At 34.7% G+C, this 23111-nt stretch overlaps 1 protein-coding gene across 1 annotated transcript in view; it reads right to left on the reverse strand.

Annotated features, from left to right (window-relative positions):
• Positions 1–22587, reverse strand: part of LOC148950943 (uncharacterized) — a 30214-nt gene extending 7627 nt beyond the window's left edge. The window contains exons 1-2 of the mRNA XM_089090962.1: positions 22571–22587; positions 1762–1872 (exon numbers count right to left, since the gene is read on the reverse strand). Coding sequence (XP_088947088.1) covers positions 1762–1807 — 46 coding nt within the window. The 5' untranslated portion in view covers positions 1808–1872; positions 22571–22587. The remainder of the gene's footprint in view (positions 1–1761; positions 1873–22570) is intronic.
• Positions 22588–23111: the final 524 nt, after the last annotated feature.

Below are 23111 nucleotides of genomic sequence, written 5' to 3' on the forward strand. Positions count from 1 at the left end.
CCTACAAATAATTAATCCATAGAAGGTTCCTCTATACGTAAAATCTTACCCCCGAGAATTTGTCCCCAGAGAATTTCATCCTTACTGCGAATTCTCCCCAGACGATTTCTCGCAGGCGAATCCACGAGAAAAATGCTCCTCAGCATATTTTCATTTGAGAAAAGACTTGTTTTTTTAAATTAATTTCAGAACGTTTTTAAGGTCATGGCTGACTCCCCCAGTCTGGAGTTTTCCTGGAACCCCCCCCCCGCAATGGAAAGTTTCTCCTGCGTAAAATTTCTCTCGGTGATAATTCCTCCAAGGAAAATTTCTCCCAGGAGAAATACCCACCCCCCCCACGTTAAATTTTCCCAGAGAATTTCTACTCCACTGAAAATTTTCCTCGAAAAATTTCACTGGAGCATCTCCACATGTAAAACGGGGTAAGGAAAGAAGGGACATTGCTATGAAGGGGGCACCGAATTCCCCATTATTATTAAAAAAAAACGATCAGAAATTAAATTTAAAATAACACGTTTTTCAACTAAAAGCAAGGAGCAACATCAAAACTTAAAACGAACAGAAACTATTGCGCATGATTGGGTTCGCCCGCTATTCAATACCTCACTCTTTACGTTAAAGTTTTTTTTTTAGTACTTTCGTAAGAGCTATTTATTCTAATTAACGGCCTTTGTGATTAAGGGGTCGTTTTTAACGAATTGGAAGAAAATTCGAACTTTAGCATAAAGAACTGGGCATTTACTAGGCGGGCAAACCTCCCGAATATACGTAATAAACATATACGAATATGGAAGTTCTTTACGTAACTGAATTCGTAAGGTACGAATACTTATTACTAATAAAAATGTTCGTAAATAAAATCAACCAGCCTTCGAGAAAGCCATTTAGCCAAAAAAAAGTAAAATTAATATACAAATTTCATTTTAATTATGCATGTAAGGTGAGCCAAAATAAAAACCTGCATTAATTTAAAAACGTTCAGATATTAAATAAAATAAAAATTTTTAACTGATAGTAAGGAGCGACATTAAAACTTAAAAAGAACAGAAATTATTCCGTATATGAAATGGGCTGTTCCCGCCTTAACACGTATCTCTTTACGATAAAGTTTAACTCTTTCTCGCGACTGTATTATTTAAAACAATAAAAACAATATCGTAGAGAGTGAGGTATTGAGGAGGGGACAGCCCCTTTCATTTACTGATTAATTTTTGTTTGTTTTATTTTTTAATGCCGCTCCTTACTTTCAGTTTAAAAAAAATTCTTTTTTTATTTAATGTCCAACAGAATCCAATGCTTGATGTAAAAAAAAACAGTTCTAAGGACAATTGGGACTTTGCAACATAGCAAAAAAGTGTTTCTAACAATTGAAAAATGAAATTATTGAAAAATGAAAAATGGAATTAATTATCCAAATGAAATTATTGGAAAACTCGAATCGCTGATGGCGAAAATTGTTGATGCATTTGAGTGTAAATCTAAAATTTGAAAAAAAAACTAATAAAACTTACAAATTTGGTAACTTTAGAAATAATTAAGGTCGACTGCCCCTCGTTTCGACTACAACTCAACTTTAGAAATAAAACTAGCTGAACCATATAAAACAATTAAAAAACTCATTAAAACATAAAAAGGAGGAAAAAAGGCGAAATTATAAAAATAAAAAGGAGTAAATTAGTTGGATGATTTTTTTTTAATTTTTATAAATTTTTTTTTTCGTATAGTAGTCTATAACACACTTTGTTTCCAGAGAAGACTCACCTTGACTTTTTTGAGGTAGGATGGTTTTTCTGTTGCTTTTTCGCATTTCTTCTACTTCCTCCGTCAGAAAAATTCGAGCAGGGGTGTTTGTTTCTTGATGGATTTGGATTCCTGAAATAGAATAAAATGTCATCATCCCCTGGTCTTTTACTCACTATTTTGTGTTTTTCAGCGACGTCGCGTTTCACCGAGTTAGTATTTTCTTTCTGTAACGAACCAGCAACTCCATGCGTCATGTCGGAATGGGTTTGTCAACAGCCAGGTGGAATGCTCATTCTCCTTTAAAAAGTTGATTCATAGAATGATGATAGGGCTGAAAGAGTCGATATAGTAGTTCTGTTGAAAATAACTAAAGTAACATTACTACTACTACTAGCAACTCACCGCAGCATCAAGAAGCCGAAGGCCAAGACAGCAACCCACGCTCCTCCTCCATCCCAATATATTAAAAGCCTCCCTTTTACACCCACCCACGAAGTTCTCATATCTAGCAAATCTTCATTTGCTTTTCTGAGCGCCCATGCTTCAGAGCCATATTTAACTACTGTTATCACTGTAGCTTCTAATATTCTAATATTGGTTTGGAGACTTATCTTCCTATTTTTCCAAACTTTTTTTTAAGTGCGAAAAAGCACTCTGAGCCTTGGCTATTCTACTTTTAACATCTTCACTACTCCCACCTTCTTTACTAATTAATACTACCTAGGTGAGTGAAGATGCCCACCTGATCAATTGTTTCATTACCCAACGTAAACTTTTCATCTTTACTTTTTCCTAGCATTGGTGACTCAGTGTTCTTAACGTAGCACCCTGAACTCGCAAAACCTCTAAAAGTTCATTCATTTTGCTCACACTTTCACCTAGGATGCTTAAATCATCAGCATAATCTAAGTCCAGGAGACTTTTTCCTACCTATTTGATTCCCTGGTCTCTTATTGCCTTTCCTGTGCTCCTTAAGACAAAGTCCATCAAAATAATCATAGGCAGCGCAATCGCGCTGCCTAAGTAAGGAACAATGTTAGCACAATGTATTTTTTTTTTTTTGCCATATCATGGCACTTCGTATCGAAGAAGTTGTCACAGAAACTTCGAAAAGGGCTCATTTGATTGGAAATTGGGGTGGATAGTGCCATTTTGAATAGTCGAAAGGGATTGGAAGGCAACTAACACCCCTTCCACGACCAATATTTCCCCAAACACATCAAATCAAAATTTTGAGATAGCCATTTTGATCAGGGTAGTTGATTTCCAGATCGAAAACATGTTTTTGAGGAGGACACTCTCCCACAACCCTCAGGGCAAGGGTTTTTAAGTTATGCCCTGGGACCATATAAGAACGATGTCAGGGGTTGTATAGTCAGAAACGTCCAAAATTAGGGACTTAGGGACCTTCCTAAACCAAAATAGGGACCAGATCGAGACATTTCAGTAACCAGGTTAGCAAACCAAAGAACAATACTAGCCGTGACCTTCCGGTTAACATTAAAGGAACCATAAGTCAACAAGCCTTGGAAGCTCATGGAAAAAGCTAAACACCGCTATACAAAATAGCTTGCTTAGTCAAGCAGCAGATAAAGACTGCCTTGTCACTGCTGTCCTAACAGTCTATTGTACTGAATTCTTTTTACCATACCAGCTGCTTGAGCAGTAACATTCTCTTTACCATAACAGCTTCTCGAGCAGTCCAATAGTGACCAAGTATTTAAGCTACTGAAAAAACTGGGTTTGATGTTTCCTGTAGTGGATACAGTTTCATGCATCTTTAAAGTAGATATCTGGACCTGTAGTTCTGTTTCCCATAATTTAATTCCCCCTTTCACGATTTCAAACCTCCCGGTCGAATATTCAGATTCTCCCACCGAGTCTTATAAAACAGAATAACACTAACTTGGTACCCTGCAACCAAAAAAAAAACAATTTTTTTTTAATTATGGTGAAATTTTTTCTCAAGGACCACCTGGGCAGTTTTGGCGATACAAGAAATTTTAAGACGTTCAACTTTTTTCTTTTTTTTTCTTGCACATGTATTCTCCATAGCTCATACTTGTCTCTGGGGAATCAAATCTTGTGAAGTGATGTGCCGAGTCCTAACTTTGTAGTTTAGTGGCGAATTGCTGGCAAGTGGATGCGCTAATATTACGTGAATGACAAGTTGATATTTTTTTTTTTTTTTCATAAAATTTTATAGCCATACAGCTTCTTTTTCCATCACACTCTTCAAACTTAATTGAATAAGTGGCTGAACCTCATCACCCTCCGCAACGCTTAAAGATAATAATAAATTCGACTATGTAAATTCGGGTAGGGGATATTTGGTAAAAGAATAAACAAAAGTCCATACACCCGCTTTAGAGTCGACCCATGACTCAGCAGATGTTTTCCCTTTAGTTAAATGAGATCAAAGCCACACATTCAATGATAATACTGAACAGTCATAGCAACCAACTAAAACATTTAAACATTACACCTGACCAAAGTCGCCAGTAAAATTTATGCAGTATCATTTATGTAACTTGCAAATATTTCAAATACAAAGGTTCACACATCAAAAAACATAAAACGAACAATGAATACAATAGGCGTGTCAGTAATTCTTAAGGTCCTTTCTTGGGGATTTTTTTTTAACACATTTAAGTTGAGGTTCAGTTTCCTTTTGCTAACTGTTGACTCAACTTTGTCCACGGCTGCTTTCAACTCTATATCTTTACTGCGCTGGACTTTCAGACTGTCTAGCATAGCTTTGGCAATTTGTAGTCCAATCATGTCGTTTGATATGATAGCACTATCCAGCTTTCTGGCAGCTTCTTTGAGAAGAGAGTAAGAAATTTTTTCATGAACGGAAAACTCTGCTTTCTTTTCCTTCATTTTCTTTTCCAAACCATCTATGGATTCCTTATCTTTGACAAACCTCTTGGTCAACGCCAGACGCTTTTCTTTTTCGCACTGCTTTTACTCTTCTTCTTTTTCCTCTTTGGATTATCTAGCTGCTAAGCTCTCCAGGTACCTCTCATAAGCCATTATCCAACACTTATTGCAGGATAAAATTTCAGATGATATCAGGTACAGTTCTACTTTTCCACAGATGGGTTTTATGGCACTTTTAACGGTTAACTTAGCATTAAGGGTTCTCTCTAGCATCAGCGTTTGATGCTGATCAAACGCATTTTTTTACTCAGAAAAAAACCCTTTCTACACTGGCACTTCCATGCGAAATGGTGAGGCTGGACCATATAACAATCGTCAGATTTGGGCAGCTTTTATCCTTGCTACATCTAAGGAGGTGAAGCCTTTAAGTATCAATGCACTTGTCAAAAAGGTCTCAAGCTTCTTCCTCCAATCGCATCAGAGCCCATTCATCTCTCAACCTATCTATGACAACGCAAATAGGCAACTGCCGGGCTACCCTTTCCACAGCTTCGGCGTTTTTTCTACAAGCAGGAGCAAGAAATTCCATATGAAACAGTAAATCATCTTTGGAAACAGACCGAACTTTTATTGAAAGTTTTGCAGTAGAAACTTCAAAAGAGGTCATTTGATTGGAAATTGAGAGGGCTAGTGCCTTTTTAAATAGTTGAAACTGATTGGAGAGCAACTAACACCCCTATCACGCCAACTATTTCCCCAAAAATATCAAATCAAAATTTTGAGATAACAATTTTGTTTAATGTAGTTGAAAGCTCTGGAAATTAGGTCTTTGAGGTTGACGTTTAGACGAGGGCACTTCGTATCGAAATAGTTGTCTTTTTTAGTTGTCTGAGGGAGGCAACTAGTCCCCCTCCCCCGCCCACCCCCTCATTTTCCAAATATTTTTAAAAACTAAATGTTGCTTTAAGATTAAATAAAAAAAAAAACAGTGTAAATGCTAATTCTCAATAAGGCATCTCAGTAGTTTCCCAAGACCAACTGAGGGTATTATGTTCAAACTCTCGGGGCCACATCTACTCTTCAAATTTAACCAAATCAAAATAGCATAAGTGTATTCAAGCAATCAAAGAAAGTAAACAATTTTTTTTTTGTGAAAGGTATAAAGTTTTCTATTTCACGTCAACTAGAGGAGGTATGAAACTATATTAAACACTACTATTTGGGACCAGATTCTTAAAAGGATGTATGGCTGCGCTAATATTACGTGAATGACATTTTGACATTTTTTTTTCATAAAATTTTATAGCCATACAGCTTCTTTTTTCCTCACACTCGTCAAACTTAATTGACTAAGTGGCTGAACCTCATCACCCTCCGTGACGCTTAAAGATAATAATAAACTTGATGATGTAAATTCGGGAAGGGGAGATTTGGCAAAAGAATAAACAAAAAGTCCATACGCCCGCTTTAGAGTCGAGCCATAACTGAGCAGATGTTTTCCTTCAGTTAAATGAGATCAAAGCCACACGACATTCAATGATAATACTGAACAGTCACTAGCAACCAACTAAAATATTTAAACATTTACATCTGAACAAAGTTGCCAGTAAAATTTATGCAGTATCATTGATGTAACTTGCAAATATTTCAAATACAAAGGTTCACACATCAAAAAACGAACAATGAATACAATAGGGGTGGCAGTAATTCTTAAGGCCCTTTCAGGGGGATTTTTTTTAACACATCTGAGTTGAGGTTCAGTTTCCTTTTGCTAACTGGCTAACTGCCAGGCTGCCCCGTCCACAGCTTCGGCGTTTTTTTTTTTTTTTTGTTTTTTTTTTCTTGAAAGAGGAGCAAGAAATTTCATATGAAACAGTACATTATCTTTGGAAACAGACCAAACTTTCGCAGCAAGATGCTTCACAGCAGCTACATAGTGCTTTCTAGCAGCAAGTAAGAATGCAGTCTTTGCATTTCTGTTCACACCTTCTAGCACATTTTTTTCACCAAAGTTAATATCTTCAAGTGCTTTAGCAGACATTTTGATCAGCATCGCCTAACAATGTAGAAACCATTTCCCAAGACATCCAATCAAAATTTTAAGATAGCCATTTTGTTCAATTGTAAGTTATACCCTGGGGACATATAAGTCTTTTTTAGAAAGCCTTGTAGAAACTTCAAATAGATACATTCAAAAGACTAGAAATTCAAAGGGCTAGTGCCCTTTTTGATAGTCGAAAGTGACTGGAGGGCAACTAACCCCCGTCTCACACCCACCTTTTCCCAAGACACATCCACTCAAAATTTTGAGACGATCATTTTGTTCAGCGTAGTTGAAAGTTCTGGAAATTATACCTTTGAGCAGGCCAATCCTCCCATAGTCTTCAGGGCAAGGGTTATAAGTTATGCCCTGGAGGTATATAAGGTTTTCATTGAAATCTTTGGTGTAGAAACTTGAAAAAGAGCTCATTCGATTGGAAATTCAAAGGGCTAGTGCCCTTTATAATAGTCAAAAGTGATTTGAGGGTAACTAACCCCCCTCTCATGCACACAATTTATCCAAACACATCCAATCAAAACTTTGAGATAGCCATTTTGTTCAATGTAGTTAAAAGTTTTAGGAATTAGGTCCTTAAGGATGAAACCCCCCTCAGAGCCATCAGGGCAAGGGTTGTAAGTTACGCCCTTGGGACATATAAGGTTTTTACAGATAGTAATGTTGTAGAAACTCCAAAAGGGTTCATTTGATTGGAAATTAGAAGTGCTGGTGCACTTTAATAGTCGAATGTGATTGGAGGATAACTAACACCCATCTTACACACCATTGCCCCAAACACATCCAATCAAAACTTTGAGATAGCCATTTTGTTTGAAATAGCTAAAAAGTCGGGAAATTATGTTTTGAGGATGACACTCCCCTCACACACCTCAGGGGAAAGGTTGTAAGTTATGCCCTAGGGCCATATAAGGTTTTTTTTCTATGAGAAGTGTGGTCATAGAAAATTCAAAAAGGAATCATCTGATTGAAAATTGAAATAGCCAGTCCCCTTTTTAAAAGTCAAAAGTGATTGAAGGGCAAGTAGCCCCCTCTCACGCCCACCATTTCCTCAAACACACCCAATCAAAATTTTGAGAGAGCTATTTTGTTTAACATAGTTGAAAGGTCTGGAAATAATGTCTTTGAGGATGAAAACCCCCTCTTAGCCCTCAAAGCAAGGGTTGTAAGTTATGTCCTGGGGCATATAAGGTTTTCATAGAAAGCATAGTTGTAGAAACTTCAAAAAGAACTCATTCAATTGAAAGGGCTTCAATCAAAGAACTCATTCGATTGAACATTGGAATACCCCCCAAGCTAGTATCTTTTATAAAATCTTTCATAGAATTGCGAAGTTTCATTGTTTGTGTAGGTTCAGCCTTTTCACCCCAAAAGACAATAACCAAAGGCCTTCCTCAGGGAGCAGTCCTCAACTGCCTCCTCTTTGCCCTATATCTCTGAGACATGAACCTCCACCACACGAATCTACAATATGCTGATGATCTGGTACTATGGTAATCTGGCAGCACCTTTGAGATTGCAGAGTCAAAGCTGCAAAAGTCACTTTTCCTATTCAAAAAATTTTGATAATAGATCATTATCTCCATTATTTTCCCCATCACAGGAGTAATCATTATGGGCCTATAAGACTCAGGGTTATTTTTGGGTTTATTTTTATTTAGGATTGGCAGGAGGGATGAACATTTCCAGATATTGGAGAACATAGATGAAGCCCAAGCATGATTATAACAATTGAGAAGTTCCTCTTCGTATGAAAGGGGTGAGATTTTTTATCCATGTAGGGTGTATATTGTCATAACTGCCGCTAGTCTTGGTCCTCATGATGTATTGCATTATTCATTTCCTGGATTGAAAATGGGCTGGTTATATACTCGGATCTTGGGCAAGGTAGGTAACTTGGTTTCATAGGAATTGGAGACGCTTCACTGCAATTATCTGATGTTAGCTTATTAACAAAAAGAGTGGCAAATAGCTTAGCTTTTTCATTACCATTGTTATAATGGGTATTATTATGTATAAGCTCATACAAGAGTGGGTCGGGGGAAGTCTTTTTTCCACAGATGTGACTTATGACTTTATGTATAATTGGCTCATGTCTTTCTCTGGAGAGATTATTTGCAAAATAATTTCAGTAGATATATTTAACAGTTATTATAGTCCTTTTTAGATTAGATTCTGTGTGTAATTTTTTCAAATATGTAATAGGTGATGTTTTTTAGCAAAGTTCTCCTAGCTGCCGTTTTTGTTGACCATTTATTTTGGCACTCATTTGAATGTCCACCACGCTTTGGGAATGTGCTTAGGGAAGGTTTTACTGGGCGTTGTCCTGGGGATGGCATGAATAGCTGTATTTATTAGTAAAGATGCCAAAACTTCAGAATGTGTGTCAACTTTTGCGTTTGAAATGCATGAATTTTGAGTGAAACTTGTAAATTCATCATTTAGCTTATTTTGGAACATAGGCCAATTTGCTTTAGTGTTGATATATTTGGAGGTATGTGATAGAGTTTCAGCAGGCTCGTTTAGATAGCAAACTATGGCAAAGTGGTCAGTACACAGACTATCAATTTTGTTTACATAAATTTTATTCAAAATATTGAATGACACAATTTGTAGGTCAATTGTAGAGAAATTGCCACTTTGGGGTTGAAATATCTATTCAGGTTTGGAGGGGTAGCAACAGCTAATTCAATATTATTTGAAGTCATATGCTCATGAACTTACCAGCTTTATTTGCTGATTTATTCCCCCAAAAAAGGCTGTGGGCATTAAAGTCTCCACAAATAATGATATTTTTCAACATATTAGAATTATTTATACAGCTGAAGAGATCCATGGCATCTGTAGTTTGGCCATTAGGGTTGTAAAAGCTTATTATATAAGTTTTTGTATTATTCAGCCAAAAACTGATACCAATTGCATCAACATCTTTTACAAAATCTGGAAAGTTGATGCCACAGAATTTTATATTATTATTAATTATCACAGCTACTCCACCTCCTTGTCTCTCTGATGATCTATCCTTTCTCAGGATACTATATCCCAGAGACTTAATTTGTTGATTTTGGTTTAAATGAATTTGCTGGAGGCAAGCAATATCAATGGAATTATTATTCATAAAAGATATCAGTTCATTTAAATTATTTTCTGTAAGTGATCTTACATTCCACTTGAGCATTGATATGTGTTGTGTTGTTGGTTTAATTGTCATATGACTGTGTATCAATGTTCAGCTTTGTTAATAGTAGAGCAAGGTCTTTTTTTGCTTGAATGAGCCTATGATTAGTGATGTAGATTTTTGCCAATTCAGCAATGATTTTTGTTTTCTGTAGTTGTTGTATATTCATGACCTGAACTGCATTACAGTTTAGAATGAATAAGCATACATTTGGGGTTTGCATGTTAGGTTGTGCATCTGGTTTGTCAGTTAAGGGATTAATTCCTGGTAGTGTTTCTGGTTTGTTTCTTCTTGGGAGGGGGACCCAGCCAACCTCATATCACTAGAAAAGGAGGCTTGTTGGCTTGAAGATTCTTTCTGATAGAGCTGCACCTATCTACAAGATCGTGGGAGGGCTCATTGGAACGGAAATTAAAAGTTCTAGTGCCCTTTTTAAGTGAACAAAAAATGGAGGACAGCTAGGCCCCCTCCCACGCTCATTTTTTCCCCAAAGTCACCCAATCAAAATTTTGAGATAGCAATTTTGTTCAGCATGTTCGAAAATATGATAAATATGTCTTTTAGGATGACTTTATCCCAGGAAGTCCCTGGAGGGAGGGCTGAAAGTTATGAACTTTACCCAATGTCAACATATAATATTGGTTATTGGGAAGTATACAGACGTTTTCAGGGAGATTTTTTCTGGTAGGTGGGGGGGGGGGAGCTGTGGGGGGCTATATGGGAGGATCTTTCCATGAAGAAAGTTTTCATGGGGGAAGGGATATTGCTATGAAGGGGCGCCGGATTTTCTATCATTATTAAAGAAAAAGATCAGAAATTAAATAGAAAAAAAACAATTTTTTCAACTGAAAGTAAGGAGCAACATCAAAACTTAAACCAAGCAGAAAATATTACGCATATGATTGGGTTCACCCCTAGTTAATACCTCGCTCTTTAAGCCAAAGATTTTTTAGTACTTTCAAATAAAACTCAGAGAGGAAAGAAACTAACAAAATGAAAATTAAAATCAAAATGGGTGAAAAAACGAGGATTTTGTTAGCCAGTGGCGAATCATGAAGAAGACAAAATATAAGCAAATATTTCAACAAGGACCTCCGCCAAGTCGTCCCCAGTGTTAAACAAAAAAGACAAAGAAAAAAAAAACGAAAATCTAACCTTTTGAAGTTTACTCTACAAAGACAGAACAGACACTGAATAAAAACCAGGCAGGAATCAATGAAAAACAATTTACCAAGATGATTGGGCAAGAACCTTTTGCTTTGCAATAGTTTCGGCTGGTCTACAATTTTGGTTTTCATTAGATATGCAAATAGGTTCTTTTAAGTTATACCAGGTGAGAACATTGATTGAGTTCTCTAAAATTAAACTGTCGTAAATTGGGATTAATGAAATATCTTCAGTATCTCTATTTATTGCAAAAGTTTGGTTCATATATTTTTTTTATCTCAATTACCTCTTTAAAAGTTTGTGGTACGCTATTAGCAGTTGATATTAAGGTTGCCTCGTCAAACAGAACTAGATGGGTCGGATTTACAAAAATATACGAAGCTAATGCCGAATCAAAGCTGTCATTGTTATTTTTTAATCTCAGGGACTTATCTATTGAAATTTTGTGCTCATGAAAACGTTCACCTAGTTGTTGGTGGGTCCTACCAATGTAGAACTTCCCACAACATCAAGGGATTCTGTAAACACCACTATACAGCACAGGGTCAGTTTTATCCTTTCCTGAGTTGAAAAAGTGTTCAACTTTTTGTTCGGTTTTGAAAGAAACAGAGAGATTATATTCTTTTTAAATTTTTCCAAGTTTATCGCCAAGTTTCAGGATGTACAGTAAAAAGATGAAAGTTATTTTCTCAATTGCTGGTGTAACTGAATCAAGGGGGACAAGCTCCCTATTTTTTCTTTTATCTTTCTTAATCTTCTATCTATTATATTTTCAATGAGTTTGATTGGGTAACCATTACAGAACAGAATATCCTTGACATAATTTAATTCAGAATTTATATGATTACAGGAACAAATTTTTAAAACTCTGTCGACTAAAGAGATTATTACCTCTCTTTCCCCCTTTATTTTTCATTTTGTTAGTTTCTTTCCTCTCTGAGGTTCATTTGTCATGTATAGCCAGAGTGGTCTAAGAATGTATTTTAGCACTTTCATAAGAGCTATTTATTCTAGTTAGCGGACTTTGTGATTAAGGGGTCATTTTTAAAGAATTGGGATAAAATTCGAACTTTAGCTTAAAGAGCAAGGTATTGACTAGGGATGAACCCCCTAATATATGCATTAAAAATCTATAAAATAAAACTTCAAAATAGGGATAAAATCCTTTTTAATAGACAGCATAAAATAAATTTCACAAAAAATACCAGATATTTTGATCATACATACAGTGACCATCCTCAGTAGTGAAACTTTGTTTTTAAAACCAGTAAAACCAGATGACGGACTGATGAAACAGGAACTCTGTTTATAAAACCAGTTTTACTACTGATGACAGTCACTGTATATGTGACCAAAATATCTGGTATTTTTTTTTGTGAAATTTATTATACACTGTCTATTAAAAAGGCTTTTATCCGTATTTTGAACTTTTATTTTATTGTCATGGAAAGGCAGTGTGGTCTCCGAAATTATCTACGCCATATTAAAAATCTATGAATATAGAAGTTCGTTACATAAGTCAATTCGTAAGTTGCGTATATTTATCAGAGGCAATGCTGTAGCTTTGCCTATAGTAAAGGTCATACAGCTCCAATGTTTTATTATTTTTTTTTCCCAGAAGCACTTCATATGGATGGGGTTGTCGTAGAAACTTCAAAGGGTGCTCATTCGATTGGAAATTGAGATTTCTAGGGTCCTTTTTAATAGTCGAAAATGATTGGAGGGCAACTAGCCCCCCCCCCACGCCCAGCATTTCCCCAAATACATCCAATCAAAATTTTGAGATAGCCATTTTGTTCAGCGTAGTTGATTTCCAGATAGAAAATATTTTTTTTAGGAGGACACTCCACAGGAACCCTCAGGGCAAGGGTTTTAAGCTATGCCCTGCAGCATATAAGGTTTTTATAGAAGGTGTTATAATAGAAACTTCAAAAAAGGCTCATTCGATTGGAAATTCAAAGGGATAGTGCCCTTTTTAATAGTCAAAAGTGATTGGAGGGCAACTTGCCCCCCCCCCCACACAAATCAACCCCCTAACACATCCAATCAAGATTTTGAGATAGCCAATTTGTTCAGCACAGTTGATTTCCAGATAGAAACTATGTTTTTGAAGAGGATAATCCCCCACAACCCTCATGGCAAGGGTTTTAAGTTATGCCCGGGGGGCATATAAGGTTTTTATAGAAGGTGTTGTTGTAGAAACTTCAAAAAAGGTTCATTCAATTTGAAATTGAAAGGGCTAATGGCCTTTTTAATAGTCAAAAGAGATTGGAGGGCAATTAGCCCACCGCCCACACCCACTATTCCCCAAAACAAATCCAATCAAAATTTTGAGATAGCCATTTTGTTCAGCATAGTTGATTTTCTGATAGAAAATATGCCCCACAACCCTCAAGGCAAGGGTTCTAAGTTATACCCTGTGAGCATATAAGGTTTTTATAGAAGGCAGTGTTGTAGAAACTTCCAAAAAGGTTCATTCAATTGGAAATTCATAGGGCTAGTGCCCTTTTTAAAAGTCAAAAGTGATTTGAGGGCAACTAACCCCCCTCTCATGTCCACCTTTTCCCCAGACAGATCCAATCAAAATTTTGAGACAGCCATTTTATTAAATGTAGTTTTAAGTTCTGGAAATTAGGTCTTTGAGGATGGCAACTCCCCCACAGCCCTCAGGGCAAGAGTTGTAATTTAAGGATTCTCTTAATCCTTCATACTATTTCTTATGGAAGGGATGCTCATATAAACTTTAGAGAAGGCTCATTTGATTGGAAATTGAAAGCTCTTGTTTGCTTTTTAAGAGTCAAACTTGCTTTTTAAGAGGGCAACTTGCTTCCCCCTCCTTTTAAGTTATGCCCTGGGGACATATAAACAATAAAACAATTTTGAATAAACAATCAATGCAAACAAACATACAATATATATTAACGTAAATTAATAAATAAATTTAGTTTTTTAAATTAATTTTCTTATGTTACTATGTTTCAGACAATAGAAAACTAAAGGTCATAAAAGCAATAAAGTTTTGAAGTTTTATTGTTTTTAAGTTGTGCACTAAGATTAGTGAAAACAGGGCCACCAACAGGAAGGTTGTGCACAGCCAGTGCTGTCCGCCCACCCTTTAGGATTAAACCCAACCCCCTAATATCCTCCCATTTGTAGTACAAATGTGAGGATAGCCTTATATAGTGCTTGTCAATTGCTGTCTCTTTTGTAAAGTTATTTTAGTTTTTTTAATTATTTTTTTTTGTTACTAAGTTTTAGACAATAGAAAACAAAAGGTCAAAAAGTCAATAAGGCTTTAATGTTTTATTGGGTCTTTTTTCTAAAAACTCCTCATTTTGTTGTGTACACCCAGCCCTGCCCTAAAACCTACAGAAGCCAAAAAACTACTGCATCATTGGCGCTGTATTGAAAACAAATCATATTACAAATGTTTTCTTTTGTACTTAATATTGAAAATAAATATTAAAATTACAGTAAAATTTTGAACTGGTGAGCTTCCAGCAATTAATATCATTATACATAAAATATTCAGTTTAGTTTATTAGTTATTTCCAAGATTTTAAATACAAATATAGTTTCACTGCAAACAAAATCTGGATACTACCCCCTTCTTTAACTGTAAAAACCTAGAGCCTTCTGTGTCATTGGCACTTCACTGAAAACAATTTACTTGCATATTACAAATTTATTCTTTTCTCGTTCTTACAGCATTGAAAATGAAAATAAAAACTACAGTGAAAAAAAAATCTTAAACTGATGGACCTTTCAACAATTAATAACATTATATATCTAATATTAAATTTGATTTTGTTTATACTTTCCAAGACTGTTCAAGACTCATATAGTTTTCAGTAAGAAACCAATGACACAGTAGGTTTTAGGCTTCTGCAGTGAGACAATACCCGAACTCTTGTATCTTGTTGACCTTTTGTGAAAACAAAAGGTCAAAAAATCAATAAGGCTTTAATGTTTTATTGGGTCTTTTTCTAAAAACTCCTCATTTTGTTGTGTACAGCCAGCCCTGCCCAAAAACCTACAGAAGCCAAAAAACTACTGCATCATTGGCGCTGTACTGAAAACAAATCATATTACAAATGTTTTCTTTTGTACTTAATATTGAAAATAAATATTAAAATTACAGTAAATTTTTGAACTGGTGAGCTTCCAGCAATTAATATCATTATACATAAAATATTCAGTTTAGTTTATTAGTTCTTTCCAAGATTGTAAATACAAATATAGTTTCACTGCAAACAAAATCTGGATACTACCCCCTTCTTTAACTGTAAAAACCTAAAGCCTTCTGTGTCATTGGTGCTTCACTGAAAACAAATTACTTGTATATTACAAATTTATTCTTTTCCCGTTCTTACAGCATTGAAAATAAAAGTAAAAACTACAGTGAAAAAAAAATCTTGAACTGACGGATCTTTCAACAATTAATAACATTATATATCTAATATTAAATTTGATTTTGTTTATACTTTCCAAGACTGTTCAAGACTCATATAGTTTTCAGTAAGGCACCAATGACACAGTAGCTTTTAGGCTTTGGCAGTGAGGCAATACCCAAACTCTTGTTTATAGTTATTTTTATTTGATTCAAACTTGATTTGCATATTCAATTTAAGTTTCACTTGTTTTAAGATTTATTTGTTCATTTACATAAATATATATTGTATGTTTGTTTGCATTGATTGTTTATTTAATTTCTGTTTGTTTTAAGTTCCATTTATATTTTAATAGCAAACTATTTTTTATGTTTTAAGCTTGATTTTCATATTCAATCTAAGCATTACTTGCTTACAATCTATTTATTCATTTATTTTATTACTTGTTGTATGTATTTTGCTATGATTGTTTATTTAATTTCTGTTCATTTTGGGTTTCATTAATTCTGTAGTAGTAATTTCTGGTCGTTTCGAGTTTTAATTTTAAAGGGTATTTGTATATACTGAGCTTAATTTTAAAATTGAGTTAAATTTTTGTTTAAAAAATTTTTTTTCAGAAAGTTTGTTTAATTAATTTTTTTTACTGATAAAAACGTTCGTAAACAAAATTAAACAAGTTTTGAGAAGGCCATTTAACCAAATTAAAGTAAAATTAATATGCAACTTTTTTGTAATTATTCATGTATGGTGAGCCAACACCAAAACCTGCATTAATTCAAACATTTTCAAAAATTAAATAAAAAAAAAAAACAAGTTGTTTTAACTGAAAGGAAGGAATGACGTTAAAACTTAAAACAAACAGAAAATATCCCATATATGAAAGGGCATGTCCCCTCCTCAATGACTTGCTCTTTACGCTAAAGTTTGACTTTCTCACATCTCTATTTTTTAAGCAATAAAAACTTAAGCATAAAGAGCAAGGAGTTGAGGAGGGGACAGCCCCTTTCATATACAGGATAATTTCTGTTTGTTTTAAGTTTTAACGTCGTTTCTTACTTTAAGTTAAAAAAAACTTGTTTTTTTTTTATTTAATCTATGGGAAGATCCAAACCTAACTAGCCATAATTAAAGTTGTAAAATTATCAACTTAAAGACCTGTGCAAAACCTTACTAAATCCAAAACAAAGACATTTCCCACTGACATATTAGATTCTAGAAGCAGAAATCACAATCATCATTGAGACAAAAAGTTTATAAAACTGATTACAGATTACTACTTCCTTTCTAGAAAGATTATCAGTTTCACCATCTGGCTGATCTATAGAAAAACAAGGGTTACAATTTAAGTTATGAATTTACAGGTTTTTCTGTGGAAGAGGCATATGGCTTTTTATTAGGTCCATTTGATGCATTTAAAAATAATAACATCATAGCCAAACTGACATCTTTTGTGACAAGTTCCTGGAATTTTAAACCAGTTTTATTTCAGAAATATATTTTTAAAATTTTAATTTCTATTGACTTTAGGGGTCTGTTTTACCTTTAGGGTCCTAATCAAGGGCTAACAATGTAATTCCCCCAGATGTACTTATTGAATTATAAAATTGTATCAAAAAAGATATCAAGGGATGTAGGGAACTTAAATTCATCCTAGCTAAATCATGTTACAGCCTACAAATTTATCTGAATAGCTTTATACAAGACTGACATACAACCCTAAGCACCTTTGGGTAAATTTTTGGCAGTTGAGGGTAAGCACTAAAATAAATAAAGATTGCCCACTCTACAGTATGGAGGAGGATGGTTTACACTATTTTCTCCAGAGGCACCACAAGCTTTTTCAAATTAGGGTCAATTGGTTAAGGGACAAATTTTCATGACCTTCTTCTTGGCAACCTTACATCATTGATTTCATGTACAACTGCTGAGGTGGGAAATTTTGTATTGAAGACAATGCAGGTGAGGACCAGATGTCACTAACAGTCTATAGTGCTTGATTTTGATTTTAATGCTTTGTAGTTAGATTGATGCAATCATGACTTTTTACATGGCTCTTGGGTCATCCAATACTAATTATATTATGTAAACAGAGATGTGTGTGATACTTCATATCACAAATATCCAATAAAAAAGAAACCTTTCTACATCAAAATATTTGAGCTTATTTGAATTCATACAAAATAACAACACATTGGAATAAGCCCTTACAATAGTTATGTGTCTCTGCAGGTAAAATGTCTGCAACATCCCTGCTCCAAGTGTGCTGTATCCAAATCCATCAACAACATCCTTGTTCCCAGACAGCATATTGTACCAAAATTACCCAACTAGCTCATAATTTCATCATTCCATTTCTTTGGAATAATTGTTTTATGATCCAATATATCCTTAAGTAAGCTATTAAAATATCAAAAACATATTTTTATATGATTTAATCTAATGTGCAATTATAAAGAAGGGACAACCATTGAGGCATAAAAATGGATACACAAGCATCCATTACTTGCATACACAAGCCACGCCCTTTCCAACACCATTTTATCTACTATCAAAATTAGGGTAAAAATGATATCCTGCACAGTGGTAAATTAGTTGCTGATCCTGAGCTGAAAGGCAAAATTATCAACCAAAATTTCTCTTCTGTTTTTGTCCAACTCCAGTATTGTATATCCTACACCTCCTTTATATGCTGTATCAAATTAGATAGAATCAACTCTGATTATAAATACTTTGGTTCTAAAGGTACTTATATCCCTCTCAAAAGGAACTTTACTAAAAATTATATGCATCTTGAACAATCTTGGAAAGTATAAACAACATCAAATTGAATATTTGATATATAATGATATTAATTGTTGAAAGATCACTCAGTTTAAGAATTTATTTCATTGTAATTTTATTTTCAATGCTGTTAAAAGTGGAAAAGAAAAGATTGGTAAATGTAATTCATTGTCAATTAAGCACCAATAATGCAGCAGCCTTTTGGTTTTTATTTACAGTTAAGGAAGGGGGCATTATCCAAACTCTTGTTTGTAGTGAAACTATATTTGTCTTGAACAACTGTAGAAAGAACTAACAAAGTAAACTAAATATTTGATGTATAATGATATTAATTGCTGAAAGCTCAACAATTCAAAATTTTACCATAATTTTACTTTCAATTTCAAGTAAAAAAGAAAGCATTTGTAATAAAATTGATTTTTAGGAAAGCACCCATGACACAATAGGTTTTAGACTTTTACAGTGACAGAAGGAGGCAATACCCAACTCTTGTTTGTAGTGATTTTTGTTTGTTTAAAGCTTGATTTGTATATTAAAATTAAGTTTCACTCGTTTTAATATTTACTTATTCATTTAAATCAATATTTATTGTCTGTTTAATTGCATTGATTATTTATTTAATTACTGTTTGTTTTAATTTTCATTTATGCTTCAATAGCAAAATATATTTTTTCATTTTAAGATTGATTTTCATATTCAATCTAAGCATTACTCACTGTAGGATCTATTTATTCATTTATATTATTACTTCTTGAATGTTTTTTGCAATAACTGTTTATTTAATTTCTGTTTGTTTTGGGTTTCATGTATTCTTTAATATTAATTTCTGGGTGTTTTGAGTTAGAACTTTAATATGTATTTGTATCTCCTGAGCCTAAGTTTAAAAAGGCCTTTAGTTTTCTTGTAAAAACTGATTTTTTGGTAAGTTTTTTAATTAGTCTCTGTTTGTTTTTCATTGCAGAGTTTCAAGTTTTTAGAAATTCCTTATTTCAAAATCAAACATTTTTTTAAATCAAGTGTTTAAAGTATCAAGACTGGTATCAAAGTAACAATATCAAAGTGAAAAAATGGGTTTGTGTCAAACATGGAGTTTTTATTATCTGATGTTTGAACAATTTTTAACAAAATGGCTATCTCAAATTTTTATTGGATGGGTTTGGGGGGAAAAAGGTGTGGGGCATGACAAAATTTTGCCAACAAAGTCAGAATAAAAAAAGTTAGAAGTAGTGAGAGTTTCTATTTTGGGCAAGTAGATGTTATGGAACTGGCACAAAGCAGCAGAATTTAGAAAATATAACAAACAGAAGTGCATTATTCCTTATATTTGCCTATAGGACCCTTGTTTTAGAGAACCAAATAAATAAAAGATAATATTATATCAAAGACAATTGCCCAGAATTTGGTTTCAGAGGGGTGGGGGCCTCAGTCTACCTAATATACGACCATGAAAGCAAAAAATGTATTGATATTAACATTGTTTACAGAGGATGAGGCACAATTAAAGTTTAAGAAACAGAATCAACTGCATTTAGAGAAACTAGCAACAATAGATGACCTAAACCTCTCACAGTAACAGCTGCTAGTCTTTTTTGGCTGCAAATTGATCAAAAACTTGGTCAGCATTGAACTAGATATTATGGTTCAGGGTCATGTGAGCTAGTCTGTTCAGATGCTCCTTGTCCATTGAGCTCTGCAGATAGGTTTTTAATCACTTAAGATAGCTAAAGCTCCTCTCAGCAGAAGCAGTAGTCACTGGTAATGTCTGAAAAATTGTCAAAAGCCTTTGAATGCATGGGAAAAATTTTGCATTACAAGACACAAGAGTCAAAGCAACAGTTGATGGTTCCTCAGATATTCTGAGCCACTTTGGTTTCCAAAGGACTAACTCACATTTGAGCACATGTCTACCCCTGTGAAATCCCTTGTAAACAGCAACAGCATTCACAAATTCATTAATTTTTAATGACTTGCAGTTAGCTGGTAAGTCTTCCAATTTTTTTAAAGATGCCTCCTGATGGTGCAAAAATCTTTGATCAAATTCTTTCATGAATGAAGCAAAGTAAGGTTCAAACAATGACTTCCAATAAAAAACCTTGATGGACTCATTATCATTGATTGACTTTCAGTGGATAGACCTTGGAACAGTCGGAGCCACATTTAACTCTTGTGCAAGCTCATGGGCTTTCTGAAAACTTGTTTCAAAATTATTTTGTTTTGACTGCAGTAAAGTATCAGAACATAGCTTAACACGCCAACAGTACTCAACTAAATTTAAAACTTTGGCTTACAGTGCCTTAGAGACAGAGAGCATTATGACACTTACAAACTCTAGCATAGTAGAAATGTTTTGTATTTTTTGTCAGTTTAGTGTTTTTCTTGTTTGTATCCGTTGAAGTATTATTTGTCCCTTTTTTTTTATCTTTATTGTACTCTGTCTTGTGTTTTTGTAATGACGGGTTATAAATAAATAATAATAATAGCCATTGTGAACATAAAACTAAATTTGCTTGCTGCTGAAACCAATGCATTTGCTTTTGAAAAAAACTTCTGTAATGCATCATATGCTACCAACTATTTCCTCAAGTACAGAAATAATTGCACAATACAAAGATATAAAAACTAAAATGCAATCATGACACTCTACCCATCTTGTTTTGCACAACTTCACAAGCTTCCTCCCAGGACTATCAGGAGAAACAACAGCAACTGCTTCTACAAACATATTTATTCTTTTTGGTGAGGATAATAAAAATTATATAATCTGCTGTATAGTAGCAAAGGTTGACCTAACAAGGCCTGCCCTACTAGTTTTACATAAAGCCAAATTTAAGCTGTGTGATGCACAGTGGGTGCAGATCACATGCAGATATTTTCTCCTACCATTTAAAAAAAAAACAACCCCCACAAATTTCTCCATTTTTAAGCTGAATGCAATGCATTGGCTGATGATTTGTTTGAAAACCTGAGAAACTGCTCTTCAAGTAAAGCACAAGTTTCATAGTAGTATCTGACTACAAGAACTAACCAGAACTAATTAGGGTTATCAGCATGTGTATCAAAAACAGCACAACAAACCTGAAGAATCCTTTGATGCTATATGCTGATGACTGCAAGCTCCTAGGACTGGCCCAGAACAACCTAAATCTATCAACTATGCAAGAAGATCTGGACAGACTATCTAGATGGTCATTGGATTGGTGTCTACAGTTCAATGCCTTAAAATGTAAAGTTCTACATCTTGGATGCAATAATCCAAAACTTGCATTTCACATGGGAGACGCCCAGCTTGAGGCAGTCAGTGAGGAGAAGGACCTGGGGGTTATTGTTGACAATGAGCTGAAGTTTCACTGCCACTACCAAGCTCAAGTTGCAAAAGCAAACCAAGCCATTGGCCTCATAAAGTGAGCACCACCAGGAAGCCAGGAGTGATTACAAAACTGTACAAATCCATGGTTGGTCCTCACCTGGAATTTGGCATGACTCTAGCCTCTCTGTACTATAAGATGAATGTGAAAGCACTTGAGAGTGTCCAAATAAGAGCAACCTAACTTATCTCTGCATTCTAAGACAAATCTTATGAGGAACATCTCACCTTACTCAAAGACCCTACCTTAGTATACAGTAGGAAATGAGGAGATGTAATAGCAACTCATAAGTTGCTAGAAAATGATCTATTAAGTCATGTCTTTTTCCTGTCCTTTTCAACTACCACAAGAGGACACACCAAGAAGCTCCAGGCCCCAATCCAATTCCTTATTGCAATTCATTCAATGCAGAGAAGCTAGTGCTTATAGCTGCAAGGGTTGAATAGTGAGAAAATTTCTTGACACCTTGTTTGATTACAGGAGGCAATTGCACATCCCAAATAGAAATGATAATTATATTTGCAATCAGCATAAAAAAGGCATCAAATGGTGTATTCACTTTATTCCTAGCTTAATTATATGATTTAGTATATACTTACCAAGGATTGTTTTTTTGGTGAGTTTCCTTATGAAGAAATAGGCTCCTTGGGTTGAACCACCCAATTACCAACAGGGGTAACAACATAACCTCCTCCTTCAAAGAAGCCTAGGCCTATATTGAAACATGTCCTTGCTTTCCAAAAGCTAAGTTATTTTAACTTACCTACCCCTCCCGCTTAAAAAGAGACTGTTAGCTCTCCATAGTAAAATGGTAGACAATCTTAGTTCTGTAGGCCTACTTCACTTTCTTGTATAAATGGCTATAGGTTATTGATACCTGGTGACTGATAGCATAATTTTTAAAATTTTATAGATAAGTTAGATCTTAATAGTCAATTAGTTCGCTAATTCTGTTATACATACACACTAATTATATATAAGAAACCTATCCAAAATATATTCAAACCTATCCAAAATTTTGGGAATTCGTGATGAAAATGATGAATTCAGGATTGTGTATATGATAGATGGCGGAATCTTTTATTCAAAAACAATATTATTACTACTGTCAACAACTCACCGCAGCACCAAGCCGCCTAACGCCAAAACAGCTACGCACGCTCCTCCTCCATCCCAATCTATTCAAAGCCTCCCCTATTACACCCGCCCACGAAGTTCCCATTTCTTTTAAATCTTTCTTTATGACGTCCTCCCACCCCAGACGGGGACGACCTGCATTCCGATTAGCCCTAGATGGTTGGCCGAAAAGAATAATCTTCGGCAATCTGTCATCCTTCATCCGCATAACGTGCCCTAACCACCTCAACCTTTCTTTCATTATAGCCCTAGAGAGCGGTATTGAACCACTTTTTTCGTATAGCCTATTGTTTGAAATACGGTCAGTCAGCCGGGTACCCAGAACAATCCTTAAGCAATTTCTCTGGAAAACATCTAGCAAATCTTCATCCGCGTTTTGGAGCGTCCATGCTTCAGACGCATATTTGACC

The sequence above is a fragment of the Artemia sp. Qi Xiang Cuo genome, chromosome 6 (genome assembly GCF_049724085.1).
Source record: "Artemia sp. Qi Xiang Cuo chromosome 6, ASM4972408v1, whole genome shotgun sequence".
Taxonomy (NCBI): Eukaryota; Metazoa; Arthropoda; class Branchiopoda; order Anostraca; family Artemiidae; genus Artemia; species Artemia sp. Qi Xiang Cuo.